Here is a 16087-nt window from a genome sequence, read left to right on the forward strand (position 1 = left end):
TGTGTGTCTGTTGAATTGATCTATTTGGTAAAACCTAGGTTGACCCTGCATAGTTCTATAGGCGATGGTGAGCAACATACAGCTCTATAAGAAAGAATTGAAAATGAGCCAGTAAAGGAAAAATTTATCAGCGTTATAGTGGAAAGCACTCCCAAGGTGATGGACCTTTTAGCATGGAAAACAGACAACAAAGGAATAGGACTGCCATTAAATGGCTCCACTGTTGCTCTTTTGGGATTCATGGACTTAATCGGATATATTTCACAGATGCCATCTTTTATTTATAGTTTTAGAACACCTACTCATTCAAGGGTTTTTCTCTATTTTTACTATTTTCTACATTGTAGAATAATAGTGAAGATATCAAAACTATGAAATAACACATATGGAATCATGTAGTAACCAAAAAAGTGTTAAACAAATCAAAATCTATATTATATTTCAGATTGTTCAAATAGCCACCCTTTGCCTTGATGACAGCTTTGCACACTCTTGGCATTCTCGCAACCAGCTTCATGAGGTAGTCACCTGGAATGCGGGGGGCAGGTAGCTTAGTGGTTAAGAGCGTTGTGCCAGTACCCGAAAGGTCACTGGTTCTAATCCCCGAGCCGACTAGGTGAAAAATCTGCCGATGTGCCCTTGAGCAAGGCACTTAACCCTAACTGCTCCTGTAAGTCGCTCTGGATAAGAGAATCTGCTAAATGACTAAAATGTAAATGTAATGTAAATGAATGCATTTCAATTAACAGGTGTGCCCTTGTGCAATTGTTTTCCTTCTTAATGCGTTTGAGCCAATCAGTTGTGTTGTGACAAGGTAGGTGGGTGGGGGGGTATACAGAAGATAGCCCTATTTGGTAAAAGACCAAGTCCATATAATGGCAAGAACAGCTCAAATAAGCAAAGAGAAATGACAGTCCATCATTACTTTAAGACATGAAGGTCAGTCAATACAGGAAATGTAAAGAACTTTGAAAGTTTATTCAAGTGCAGTCGCAAAAACCATCAAGCACTATGATGAAACTATCTCTCATGAGGACCACCACAGATATGGAAGACCCAGAGTTACCTCTGCTGCAGAGGATAAGTTCATTAGAGTTACCAGCCTCAGAAATTGCAGTCCAAATAAATACTTCACAGAATTCAAGTTACAGACACATCTCAACATCAACTGTTCAGAGGAGACTGCGTGGATCAGGCCTTCATGGTCGAATTGCTGCAAAGGACACCAATAAGAAGAAGAGACTTGCTTGGGCCAAGAAACTGAGCAATGGACATTAGACCGGTGGAAATGTGTCCTTTGATCTGGAGTCCAAATTGGAGATTTTTGGTTCCAATCACTGTGTCTTTGTGAGACGCGGTGTGGGTGAACGGATGATCTCCGCATGTGTATTTCCCACCGTAAAGCATGGAGGAGGAGGCATTCTGCAGCGATACGCCATCCCATCTGGTTTGGGCTAAGTGGGACAATCATTTGTTTTTCAACAGGACAATGACCCAAGAAGGAGAGTGATGGAGTGCTGCATTAGATGACCTGGCCTCCACAATCCCATGACCTCAACCAAATTGAGATGGTTTGGGATGAGTTGGACCGCAGAGTGAAGGAAAAGCAGCCAACAAGTGCTCAGCATATGTGGGAGCATTCCAGGTGAAACTGGTTGAGAGAATGCCAAGAGTGTGCTAAGCTTTCATCAAGGCAAAGGGTGGCTATTTGAATAATCACTTTTTTGGTTACTACATGATTCCATATGTGTTATTTCATAGTTTTGAGGTCTTCACTATTATTCTACAATGTAGAAAATAGTAAAAAATCAAGGAAAACCCTTGAATGAGTAGGTGTTCTAAATCTTTTGACTGGTAGTGTATATGGGTACACATTGATCTTCAGTGTTACAAGTCCCTAATTGGACAGAACCATGTGGGATAGGCCCAGAATGAGACAGCAGAGAAGAATGATGATACTCCCTTTAATTGATCAGGGCCTTGCTGCTATCACAACACTCAGAGGACTTGTTGAAGTCATACAACATAACTAACTAGAAGTTACTAACTGGTGTTAGGCTTCTGTGTTTCTTTTGCTACTAATCTCGGCACCCAGAACCAAATCTTGCATTCATATAGCATACATAACATTTTTACTATAACAGTGTCGGGGCAATAGTGTGGGATCTTGATGTGACAGCAAGCAATTCTCCAATTTTTTGATTAAGCTAGAGCATCATATATGATTCATTATGTAACTAACTAGCTATGTCTTCAGAAATATAAATCACATTATTTTTGGAAAGCTTTTGATGATTTTCTACAACTTCGATGTGTTTCTATGGTAACATACAGTTCATACTTAATGCTGTAGGCCTATATGACATGGTATGACTCAAAATGAGACATTCTTAAAGAGTTTCCGTTTGCAGGTTTGCAGCTGAGACAGCCTGCATATTATGTTATCTTTACATGACTACATTTGATTATTTTATCCATAGTGTATTTTTTATGTCGTATGGATTTATATCTGTCTTCCTCAAAACTGTTGCTATTGTGTTATTGTGTTATTGACTGTTGACTGTTGTTGTTGTTTTTATTGCACTGCTTTGCTTTATCTTGGCCAGGTCACAGTTGTAAATGAGAACTTGTTCTCAACTGGCTTACCTGGTTAAATAAAGGTGAAATAAAATAAAATAAAATAAATACAATTGGATTTCCATAATTATATTTAGCATAGCGTCCCCTAAGTTGACTCTTTGGAATAATAACTCCTGTTTTATTGCTAAAAGTATTAAATGCACAAGCTTTTTGGTTTTGCATGTAAAACTTTGCTGTGCCTAAAGAGTCTGTTGTGAGTCATTTCCAGGTAGACTCAATAAGACGTTTAATCATCAAACACTATGAAATACCTTAAAAATACATATCAAATAGAGCTTTCTCTCTCATTAACTTTACATGGAGTTTCTTGCAAAGTTTTGACTACATTATAAACTTCTGTAAAATATGCAGAGATATAATCAGTGTTTGCATAGGAATGAACCGTAGCACCACAGATAGAACAATGAGACAGATATTTTACCGGATGTGTAAATGTGAATCATCCGGTTGGCGTTTCCACTCACCAAATATGTGACCCACCACCTGAATTCTGTCCTATGTAGCAAAATGTTAAATTATGTTTTTTTACATTGGATAAAAGTAGAGACTCAGACCTAGAAAATTGTATATCAAACACTGCAGTTGAGGAACAATGGGTAAGTCATTCTGCTTTGAAAGTTGATAAACTTGTAACCTCACTATTGGTACACCTACTGGAGAGCTCTTTTTTGTCTACACCCATTCAGCATCGTTCACACCCTCTTAAGCCTCACCCATCTCTTTAAGGATTCACATGTGAGGCCATGTTCTGAACAGAGTGAGTAGTGTAGTAAACATCCAAAGATTTCAAGACTAAAAGTGGTAAAAGTAGTAGCCTACAATCTCCTTAGCCTATATCCTAATCTGACTTTGGTGCAGGTCATGTTGTTCTTCACATTACCGTCTCTGGTAAACACACACTATATCAAATAAAATCTTATGTTTATTTGTCACATGCACAGGATACAGAAGGTGTAAACGGTACAGTGAAATGGTTACTTGCATATTTGCATAATAGCAATATCAAAACCAGAAAGTGTCCAGATAATTATTAGATGACGCTTACCCAGACACACTTGTCTAAATTGATGAGTCATGTGAAATAAATGTTATAACCACCCCCCAGCCACATCTAGCTAAGTGGATGGGTCACTATTGTCTAGACATGTACACATGTTCATGAAATACAATAGATGGCCATAATCACCCCCAGACACACCTGGCTAAATTCATGGTTCATGTAATCATCTGGCGCAGTGGTCTTTTGTTTAGACATTTAGCTAGCTAGCTAAACAATGAACCGGAATAATCTCAACTCATACTACTACCAATACAAACTGATTGTCATAGTTGTAGTATGAATCTGCAGGTAGCTAAAGCTAACCAACTAGGTTAGATGTTAGTTAGCTAGCTAACAGTATGCTTTAACTTGCAATGAAAATGACTTTCTGACAAAATTAGAAACTTATAACATCTGAAAATGTAGCTAGACTCTTACCCGTATACACAAATTAATGCTTCACAGCAGACTAGAACCATTTAACTCAGTTTTGTTTGAAGCTCATCTTGTTTGGCCAGCATTGTTTCAAGTCACTCCGGTTCACACTGACCGTGGCGTGTGCAGAAAGTAGCACTTCACAACTTTTTCCAACTGATCTGTCAATAGCGCCTGCAAAATTCAGGGCATCAATGTTATTTAAAAAAGTAGAAACACTTGTAGTTCTCGATGCTAATTTATCTTTCAAAAAGCCTTGGTAGAAAGGATTATCAACACATACTGAGCAGCTGACATTATAGACAGACGCATGCTACATGGCAGACCAATCCAAACTCATCTCCCGGCATGTCCAGCCCATCCATTATCTCAGCCAATCATGGCTAGCGGGAAGGTTGCTGTCTTTTTCCGAGGCTAAACCAACTAGGCTCGTAATTTAACATTTTTATTCGTATTTATGGATGGAATACACGTTTGTTATTAAGGCACATGAAAGTTCACATGTTCCAGAAGGCATGTCTGCCAAAAAACGCATAAAAAAATAATAATAAACAAAATGACGTTCAAATGCCTCTCCTGTGAAGTAGTGACGTGCGACATATGCCTAGATTCCTGAAACGGGTCACATATGGTGGTGAGAGGAAGCCCAGTGGCCGGCAGTGGGAGAAGATGGAGCGAGAAGGAATTTGGCAGATTTTCTGCTAATTTTCTCATCGATTAAACATTTGATCTCAATACAGTTTTCTGTTTCCAACACTAGAATCTGTTATGAACAGAGTGGACTAAGTTTTGTAGACTTTACCCTTTGCCAAAGTTTTTAAAAATGCCGTTGTTTAGAAGGAGTGCAAGGGAAAATTGAGTTATTTTACACGCACACTTCACAGAGTAGGCGTTCCCTAACCGAAATATGCAAATACATGCTAGAACACGCCAATAGGCTCTCGCTAGCTCGTGCTTGGCTCTGCCCACCTCCTTGCTTGTTCTACCCACTATGATTAATTTGCTCCCATTGGAAACGACAGGCTGTGGTCTATCTTGGGTTAGTTATAAAAATCTTTGGTAGCTCTGTGTTCATACCTCCAAGACAGCCCAGGTTATTGATCTGTTCTCTGTTTTGTTCTCTCTGTTTTCCAGGTTTCTTAAGCACAGGGGACCAAGCTTCCAAGGGAAACTACGGACTCCTTGATCTGATCCAAGCTCTGCGCTGGACTAGCGAGAATATTGCTTTTTTTGGTGGTGACCCTTTACGAATAACTGTTTTTGGATCAGGGGCTGGCGCCTCCTGTGTCAACCTCCTGACCCTGTCCCATTATTCTGAAGGTAACCGTTGGAGCAATTCAACCAAAGGTATAATGCAGAGGTTGCAACTTTTGAAAATTTTCGGTGTTGCATGCCACCTTCATTACTGTGTGGTTTGAGTTGATGTGGGTATTTTGTTCTGGAATGGCTGAATACGGGTGCTTTTGATTATGTGATTTGACATGCCACTGGACCTTGTATTTTGTAAAACTCTTGAATGTTTACTAATCCATGGAGGTTAAAGTTGACTAAAGCAATGACCATATATACTGTAGACTCTGATGGTATTCCATACCAGAATACCACACACAGCCCCACTTTATTTTGATTGTATCACTCTCTCATCTCCTAATCCACGTTCCCAGGGGAGCCCCAGTAAATGTTACCATGTCAGTGTCAGTGTATTGCTCCCTCTAATCTTATTGTCTTCAGAGATTAATTCCATACAAAAGTATGAATATTCATACCACAGTATGAAACACCATTCAGACGCAGTATGACAAATCCTAGTCACTGCTGCCAATGCAGGTGAATGACAACACTTTTACATCGAACAAGATTTGACAGCCCTTTTCACAGTGATATATGATAATTTCCTATGTATTCCTCTGAGCCATCACCACAGGGTCTCTGAGGGCTCTGCTCCTACAACTTTGTAACAATTGCTAAAGTGCATATTGAGATACACATAATAATAATAATAATAGTAATAATAATTTATTACGCTTTTATAGAGCTATTCATTACATAAAGAATCTCAAAGCGCTTTAAAGCAACACAAAAAATACAAGCAATTTAGAAAATGACAACAACAACATAATGAGATGGAAGGTCATGAGAGGGTTGGAAAGTTCATGGCTTGAGTGGTCATCGGAGGGAGGTGGTCAAAGGGGGAGAGCAAGCAAAGATGATCTCTGAAGCAAGTTCGGGGCAGGCAGCACGGTGTCATCAAGGTGTCTCGCAGTCATTGCCGTCAGTGAGGCTTCTCCAGTTCATGGACTCCGTAGCAGGTGTAGCTAGGCTTCACTACTACCAAAATGAAGCACCCATTTGGGTGAAGCTACAGCAGTCATGTGGCGCCAGAAAACACACATTACAATGATAATGCAAGAGTAGCCTTGTAACTTAGTCCTCCTTAGGATCCTAGTCATGGCACACCTCAGCCGTCTTGCTTTCGGGCTTCTCTCCATCCTCAACCTCCGGACACACATTTTACATTTACATTTTAGTCATTTAGCAGACGCTCTTATCCAGAGCGACTTACAGTTAGTGCAGTCATCTTAAGATAGCTAGGTGGGACAACCACATATCACAGTCTTAGTAAGTCAATTTTTTCCTCAATAAGGTAGCTATCATCAAAGTCAGAGCTAGTAAGGGGGGGGGGGGAAGTCAAGTGCGAGTGAGGAGGTGGTTCGAGGGGGTGTGCTGTGGGAATATTTAAGATACTCTTTGAAGAGGTAGGGTTTCAGATGTTTTCAGAAGATGAGCAGGGACTCTGCTGTCCTAGCTTCAGGGAGAAGCTGGTTCCACCATTGGGGTGCCAGGACAGAGAACAGCTTGGACTGGGCTGAGTGGGAGCTGGCATCTCGTAGAGGTGGAAGGGCCAAGAGACCAGAGGTGGCAGAACAGAGTGCTCGGGTTGGGGTGTAGGGTTTGAGCATAGCCTGAAGGTAGGGAGGGGCAGTTCCTCTTGCTGCTCCATAGGCAAGTACCATGGTCTTGTAGTGGATGCGAGCTTCGACTGGAAGCCAGTGTAGTATGCGGAGTAGCGGGGGGCATGGGAGAACTTGGGAAGGTTGAACACCAGGCAGGCTGCACCGTTCTGGACAAGTTGCAGAAGTTTGATGGCACAAGCGGGGAGCCTAGCCAACAGTGAGTTACAGTAGTCCAGATGGGAGATGACAAGTGTCTGGATTAGGACCTGCGCCGCTTCCTGTGTGAGGTAGGGTCGTACTCTACTGATGTTGTAGAGCATGAACCTGCAGGAGCGAGTCACTGCTTTGATGTTTGCAGAGAGTGACAGGGTGTTAACAGTCCAGGGTCACACCAAGGTTATTTGAACTCTGGGAGGGGGACACCGTGGAGTTGTCATCCGTAATGGAGAGTTCTTGGAGCTGGCAGGACTTCTCCTGGAGGAAGAGCAGCTCCGTCTTGTTGAGCTTGAGGTGGTGGGCCGATATCTCTGCCATGTACGCAGGGATGCGTGTCGCCACCTGGGTGTCAGAAGGGGAGAAGGAGAAAAGTAGTTGAGTGTCATCCGCATAGCAATGATAGGATAGACCATTTGAGGATATATATGATGGAGCCGAGTGACTTGGTGTATAGAGAAAAGAGGAGAGGGCCTAGAAATTATGCCTGGGTGACACCAGTAGTGAGAGTACGTGGTGCAGACACAGTTCCTCTCCATGTCACCTGGTAGGAGCGGCCTGCCAGTTAGCATGCAATCCAAGAGTGTGCAGAGCCTGAGATGCCCAGCCTTGAGAGGGTGGAGAGGAGGATCTGATGGTTCACAGTTTCAAAGGCAGCGGATAGATCTAGGAGGATGAGAACAGAGGAGAGAGAGTCAGCTTCGGCAGTGCGGAGAGCCTCCGTGACACAGAGAAGAGCAGTCTCGGTTGAGTGACCCATCTTGAAGCTTGACTGGCTAGGGTCAAGAAGATCGTTCTGAGAGAGATAGTGAGAGAGTTGGTCAGAGACAGCACGCTCAAGTGTTTTGGAAAGAAAATACCGGTCTGTAGTTTTTGATGTGTCAAGTGTTGGTTTCTTGAGGAGGGGATCGACTCAGGCCATTTTGAAGTCAGAGGGGACGCAGCAAGTGGTCAGGGATGAGTTGATAGGGGAAGTGAGGAATGGGAGAAGGTCTGGAGAAGGGAGGAAGAGATGCAGTTGTGCGGGCAGGTTGTCTGGCGGCCGGACCTCACTAGTGGCATGATTTCATCTGGAGAGAGAGGGGAGAAAGAGGTCAAGGCGTAGGGTAGTTCTGTGTGAGTGGGACCAGTGGACTCAATAGGCTGAGTGAATGAGGAGCGGATTTCGTCAACCTTCTTTTCAAAGTGGTTGATGGCTGGCATTCGAATCAAAACAATTGCCAGCTAGCCAGTTTACATTAGCTAGCTAGCCAAACAAACAATTGACTTGCCAGATTCAGTCTAGAAACTCTGTGGTGGATTCTGATGACATTAATTAGATATATTAATTGCTCAATCTTAAAACAAAACGTTTGCAGGGAAAAATGCCAAAAAGTAATTAATTATACAAATATTTACAAAATGTACAGGAGCTCGCTGCCTAGGCGACCTCACGGCGCCATGACAACCCCGGAATCCACATACAGTGGGGAAAAAAAGTATTTAGTCAGCCACCAATTGTGCAAGTTCTCCCACTTAAAAAGATGATAGAGGCCTGTAATTTTCATCATAGGTACACGTCAACTATGACAGACAAATTGAGAAAAGAAAATCCAGAAAATCACATTGTAGGATTTTTAATGAATTTATTTGCAAATTATGGTGGAAAATAAGTATTTGGTCACCTACAAACAAGCAAGATTTCTGGCTCTCACAGACCTGTAACTTCTTCTTTAAGAGGCTTCTCTGTCCTCCACTCGTTACCTGTATTAATGGCAACTGTTTGAACTTGTTATCAGTATAAAAGACACCTGTCCACAACCTCAAACAGTCACACTCCAAACTCCACTATGGCCAAGACCAAAGAGCTGTCAAAGGACACCAGAAACAAAATTGTAGACCTGCACAAGGCTGGGAAGACTGAATCTGCAATAGGTAAGCAGCTTGGTTTGAAGAAATCAACTGTGGGAGCAATTATTAGGAAATGGAAGACATACAAGACCACTGATAATCTCCCTCGATCTGGGGCTCCACGCAAGATCTCACCCCGTGGGGTCAAAATGATCACAAGAACGGTGAGCAAAAATCCCAGAACCACACGAGGGGACCTAGTGAATGACCTGCAGAGAGCTGGGACCAAAGTAACAAAGCCTACCATCAGTAACACACTACGCCGCCAGGGACTCAAATCCTGCAGTGCCAGACGTGTCCCCCTGCTTAAGCCAGTACATGTCCAGGCCCGTCTGAAGTTTGCTAGAGTGCATTTGGATGATCCAGAAGAGGATTGGGAGAATGTCACATGGTCAGATGAAACCAAAATATAACTTTTTGGAAAAAACTCAACTCGTCGTGTTTGGAGGACAAAGAATGCTGAGTTGCATCCAAAGAACACCATACCTACTGTGAAGAATGGGGGTGGAAACATCATGCTTTGGGGCTGTTTTTCTGCAAAGGGACCAGGACGACTGATCCGTGTAAAGGAAAGAATGAATGGGGCCATGTATCGTGAGATTTTGAGTGAAAACCTCCTTCCATCAGCAAGGGCATTGAAGATGAAACGTGGCTGGGTCTTTCAGCATGACAATGATCCCAAACACACCGCCCGGGCAACGAAGGAGTGGTTTCGTAAGAAGCATTTCAAGGTCCTGGAGTGGCCTAGCCAGTCTCCAGATCTCAACCCCATAGAAAATCTTTGGAGGGAGTTGAAAGTCCGTGTTGCCCAGCGACAGCCCCAAAACATCACTGCTCTAGAGGAGATCTGCATGGAGGAATGGGCCAAAATACCAGCAACAGTGTGTGAAAACCTTGTGAAGACTTACAGAAAACGTTTGACCTGTGTCATTGCCAACAAAGGGTATATAACAAAGTATTGAGAAACTTTTGTTATTGACCAAATACTTATTCTCCACCATAATTTGCAAATAAATTCATAAAAAATCCTACAATGTGATTTTCTGGATTTTTTTTCCTCATTTTGTCTGTCATATTTGACGTGTACCTATGATGAAAATTACAGGCCTCTCTCATCTTTTTAAGTGGGAGAACCTGCACAGTTGGTGGCTGACTAAATACTTTTTCCCCCCACTGTATACTGTAGCTGATGGGAGTTACAATGTTACACGAGCTCATCACCTTAAGGCATCACATTGCACCGCTATCTGAATGTGCTTAATTTCCATCTTCTTCTGAATGTACATGTGTGGGTTAGATTGAAAGATTTCATATCAACATGTTTGAAGATTTTATAGTTAAACCAAGTTTTCTTTGTTAACCTCTACGGGATCGGTGTCCCGTATACGGGACGGTTGAGCTAACATGCGCTAATGTGATTAGCATGACTGTTGTAAGTAACAGAAAACTTTCCAGGACATAGACATGTCGTATGTGGGCAGAAAGCTTAAATTCCTGTTAATCTAAGTGCACTGTCCAATTTACAGTAGCTATTACAGTGAAGAAATACCATGCTATTGTTTGAGGAGAGTGCACAACAACAAAAAATGTATCACGGCAACTGGTTTGATACAATCACCTCTGAAGGTAAATAATGTACTTAGAGATAAAATGTACCATAGTTTTGTTTGATAAAATCCATTTTTATATTCAAATGTAGGAACTGGGTTCTACAGTTTGAACCCCTGCTGTCTCTGGCTCCACACCCACCCCGCCCGTTCATCTAGATGTGTGAAAGTTTGTGTATAAGCTAATGATCCATCATGTATGACATTCCTGGGAGTGTGTAAACTTACATTTTGTATTACCACATCATTTTTGTATGTTCTCTATAGTTATGTACTTGAAAATGTATCAATTGACCAATTCGACACATTTGGGCAGACTTGATAGAAAATAGTCAAGTATTGCAATGCTTCACTGGATCAATCTGAAACTTTGCACACACACTACTACCATCTAGTGGCCAAAATCTAAATTGCGCCTAAACTGCAATATTATATTGTGGCCTTTCTCTTGCATTTCAAAGATGATGGAACAAAAAAATCTAACGTGTTATATTCTCCTACATTAATTTCACATTTCCACAAACTTTGAAGTGTTAACTTTCAACTGGTATCAAGAATATGCATATCCTTGCTTCAGGTCCTGAGCTACAGGCAGTTTGATTTGGGTATGTCATTTTAGGCGAAACTTGAAAAAAAGGGTCCGATCCTTAAGAGGTATTAGAATGATAAAAATACATGTTTACATAAAAATACATGTGATTTCTTGTTTATAAAACAACATTTATAAAAAACATGAATTAGACACCTATTGCGATTTCCTCAATACTGAGCCCATGCGCTGTCATAGTAACACAGACCAGTTACCTCTCTTTACCTCTCTCTCTTTTTATCCATCTCATTCCTTATCATCCTACACTACATGGTTTATTCCTACCTGGCTTGTGTGGTGTGTGTCACGTGTGTTTGATCACATAATATATTATGACAGCAAGTTTTAATGAGCACTGTGCACCCTGTGTGAGAAAATGATACAGACAATGTTTTATGATAAGGCACATGGGTAGTTCATTATAAAAGCAGTAGTATACAGTATAGTATGAGTATGTATTAGTATGTAATATCATGATCATTCCTGTGTAAAATGGTGTAACATGTTTGTCTACAAACCTTGGCAAACAAACTCTGAAGTAGCAAGTCTGTCTGTTTGTAAAGCACTAATCACTGCTAACAATGCAGACGTCTGTCAAGGCAATAGACAAATGTTTCCCTCTGCTCTCCCAGGAATGGCACAATAAACTAATCCAGACAAACTGACTTTGATATTTTTAAGGTTTTGAGGAGAGTTATGTCTATTGCCAGCAAGTGTAATAATCAGCAAAATAATAATTATAAAAATGTATTCAACTTTTATAGTAAAAGTAGGCTGTTTATCAGTGAAATTATGAAAATGGTACGTTGTTCAAGTGCACATTTTGATGTAAGTGCAGTGGTAGATGCATGTTGTGTGTAATGCATTGTGATTCTATGAGGCGTTGTCTCACTCTGGTTGGCTTCTATCTTATCTCTCTGCAGGACTTTTCCAGAGAGCTATAGCACAGAGTGGCACTGCGTTGTCCAGCTGGGCCGTCAGCTTCCAGCCTGCTAAGTATGCTCGCATGTTGGCCAAGAAGGTGGGCTGCAACCTGAAAGACACAGTGGACCTGGTGGAGTGTCTGCAGAAGAAGCACTACAAGGAGCTGGTGGATCAGGACATCCAGCCTGCACGGTACCACATCGCCTTCGGGCCTGTTATCGACGGTGACGTCATCCCAGACGACCCCCAGATCCTCATGGAGCAGGGTGAGTTCCTCAACTATGACATCATGCTGGGCGTCAACCAGGGCGAAGGCCTGAAGTTCGTGGAGCTCATCGTAGACCATGAGAACGGCGTCCAGGCCAATGATTTTGACTACGCCGTGTCCAGCTTCGTGGACGACCTGTACGGTTACCCGGAGGGAAAGGACATTCTGCGGGAGACCATAAAGTTCATGTACACGGACTGGGCTGATAGGCACAACCCAGAGACCAGGAGGAAGACCCTACTAGCCCTGTTCACTGATCACCAGTGGGTGGCTCCGGCCGTGGCCACAGCAGACCTCCACTCCAGCTTTGGGTCGCCAACCTACTTCTATGCCTTCTACCACCACTGCCAGACAGACCAGGTGCCCCCCTGGGCAGACGCTTCCCACGGCGATGAGATCCCTTACGTGTTTGGCCTGCCCATGATTGGCCCCACAGAGCTGTTCCCTTGTAACTTCTCCAAGAACGACGTCATGCTCAGCGCTGTGGTGATGACCTACTGGACTAATTTTGCCAAAACTGGGTACGTGCAGTACTGAAACATATTTTAAGATGTCGTGTATGTGCGTGCATGCGTGTCATACTTACACATTTCTCTAGTTAATGAATTGAGTACCATTTGGTTGTGTTAATTTTTATGTTTTTAAAGCTTGGACAGAATATCAATGTGTATCATTGTCTCATCCCATATTCTTTAACATGCTGTTAATTAATAACAAATGACAGTTTCCTTGAGAGTGCAATTCTCAATAGGAAAACATTAGAATCCTTTTTTGCATTGCCTTTAAGCATGTAGTCATGGAAGTAATTGTTTTTTGGAGCATAATGGGGGACAATGGCTTTTTCCCTCTGCAGCCAAAGAGCCCAACGGCACCATCGGGATACTACTGATCTACATATATAACAGTAAATTAACATATAACACAGGGCACCTATGAGATTCATGCTTCCACATTCCATTTTGCCAGTTTATGATGTGTTCCGATTGGCTCCATATGCCATTCCCAAACAATGGTGCTCGTTCTGCTGGAATGAGCCTCCATTCCTCATGCTGGGTAGTGGTGCTTTACTCATACTAAGTTCCCTCTTTCCCTTGCAGTGACCCCAACCAGCCGGTCCCCCAGGATACCAAGTTCATCCACACCAAGCCTAACCGTTTCGAGGAGGTGGCGTGGACGCGCTACAACCAGAAGGACCAGCTGTACCTCCACATCGGCCTGAAGCCCCGAGTCAAGGAGCACTACCGGGCCAACAAGGTCAACCTGTGGCTGGAGCTGGTGCCACACCTCCACAGCCTGAACGAGGTCACCCAGATCATCTCCACCACCACCAAGGTCCCACCACCAGAGGTCACCCCCAGGACACCAAAGAAGATCCCTGTCAACACCAAGAGGCCTAACCCCACGCCCTTCCCCACCGAGACCCAGGACAGTCAGAACCAGCCCTTCCTGGTGGACCAGAGGGACTACTCCACAGAACTGAGCGTCACCATCGCCGTGGGCGCCTCGCTGCTCTTCCTCAACATCCTGGCCTTTGCAGCGCTCTACTACAAGAAGGACAAGCGGCGGCATGACGTTCACCGGCGCTGCAGCCCCCAGCGCAACACGACCAACGACCTGGCGCACACGCAGGAGGAGGAGATAATGTCCCTGCAGATGAAGCACACGGACCTGGACCACGAGTGCGATGCCATGCACCCACACAAGGTGGTTCTGAGAACTGCCTGCCCGCCAGATTACACGCTAGCCATGCGACGCTCTCCTGACGACATCCCCCTCATGACCCCAAACACCATCACCATGATCCCCAACACCATGCAGGGCCGCCAGTCCTTGCACAACTTCAACACCTTCCCCAGTAGTGGACAGAACAGCACCCTGCCTCACACCCTGCCTCACCCGCACTCACACTCCACCACCAGGGTATAGCCGGACGGACGCTGACATACACAGCACATGCCAGAGCTCACACCCAGCCTGAATCAAACAGATGTGGATTAACTTCTACTCCTGTGAATATATGAAAGGAATATAGGGATGTTGCTGGGACGGGAGAAGAATTTCATTTTATATAAAAGAAGATATGATTAAAAGTACAAAAATATTTCAAATGAAAAATTAAACAAAGAGAAGGATCATTTTTATTTCTGGTATTGCAACAAAACAAGGTCAACTTTTCCAGCTATAGATATCACCTTCGGAATTTTATAAACTATTGCTTGATCCTGTTATCTTGGAAAAGAGAGAAACCTCAGTGGAGCCTCAGAGGAGTAGCAGGGCCGCTTTGTAAATGAAAGAAAACATATTGTTTTCCTGACGAATCAAACTGTAGATTACTCTTTCTGGAGCCAAGAGGAGATGCCACTTTACCAATTTAGGCATGTGTTACTCTACAAGTAGAGGCAATGTAAGATATCACAAAAACTATCTAGAGAGAGGAGGAAAACTCTTAAAGAATATGCACAATGTAGACATTTTTAAAATGTCTTGGATTCTTTTCATCAATTTATTTTTGGGGAACAGTTTTATTGTATAGAACCTATTTACATATCTAGATATGTACACAAAGCACCAATGCTGTTTAAGTCCTTCTTGGGCGTCAATACCGCAAATCTGCCAGCAGAACAAAAAGGGGGGGATCCACTGGCTTTCTGGCAGATTCAGCTTCATCACACAAGTGCTGTCTATACCGAAAGCTGGAGGACAAAGGATACTGGATATTTTTAGCACGACGCGCATGACAATTTATCTGCTTGATGGCTGTTCTGCTGATTAAGTCATAATTAAGAATACTTTTCATCCCCATTGGATTAGTTTGAAGGAACACTGCTGATTAGCTTACAAACCCACAGGATTTTGGGAATGGTCACATGGGTGAAGGTCATGGGTCATAATTGAGGACAGCAGAGGAGGGTGGGCTTATGGTAACTACATTACATACACAATAGCTTGAGTGAACATGAGTATAAGGACTAGTTTTGTACAATTTGTGTTGGTACAACTTTTTGATAGTGGTGAATCACTCGCTGTTTGGGATCCCAATGGAGGGACCTTTCATTGTACTCTTTTACTTTGGATCAATGTTCTTTGCTATTATACATATTGGGTTTCTTATCACCACTCTTGACTAGTTCAAGACCACTTTAATGTAGAAAAGTAATTACCTGCACTGTTGATTCTTTTCTTTTCTTTTTTCCGTATGAATGATTCCTGAACACAAAGCGTGCCCAGGGCTATGAAGAAGGGAAGGTGAAGGCTAGGAAATAGTAGAACCTCTTGACTGCATATATTTTCTTTCCTCCCATTATCCTTTCATAGAGTATGTTCCGTAGTGTTGTTTAAAGATTAATGCGTATAAATGTGTAATTGAAGCGAGGAGGCCCTCCGCTGACATGGTTGATTAGGGGGTCCTCTCATCCTGTTGTGCCTGCAACCCAACAGCAGGAGAGCGCGAGAGAGAGCGAGGGAGAGAGAGAGAAAGGGAGAGGGAGCGCTCCAGGAACTCCCATAGTACACCTCTCCCAGGCAGGG

General features: G+C 42.9%; 1 protein-coding gene across 7 annotated transcripts in view; it reads left to right on the forward strand.

Annotated features, from left to right (window-relative positions):
• The window catches only part of LOC311130955 (neuroligin-1), a gene marked incomplete at its 5' end in the record, with an annotated part of 260040 nt that extends 245534 nt beyond the window's left edge, over positions 1–14506 (forward strand). For 6 of the 7 annotated variants that reach the window (XM_084163782.1, XM_084163786.1, XM_084163783.1 and 3 more), the window contains 3 exons: positions 5249–5434; positions 12291–13080; positions 13657–14506. In XM_084163782.1, coding sequence (XP_084019908.1) covers positions 5249–5434; positions 12291–13080; positions 13657–14485 — 1805 coding nt within the window. In that variant the 3' untranslated portion in view covers positions 14486–14506. Of the gene's footprint in view, positions 1–5248; positions 5462–12290; positions 13081–13656 lie in introns of all 7 variants that reach the window. The other variant, XM_084163780.1, reaches the window with a different exon arrangement.
• Between the last annotated feature and the right edge of the window lie 1581 nt (positions 14507–16087).

The sequence above is a fragment of the Coregonus lavaretus genome (assembly GCF_964263955.1).
Source record: "Coregonus lavaretus genome assembly, chromosome: 6".
Taxonomy (NCBI): Eukaryota; Metazoa; Chordata; class Actinopteri; order Salmoniformes; family Salmonidae; genus Coregonus; species Coregonus lavaretus.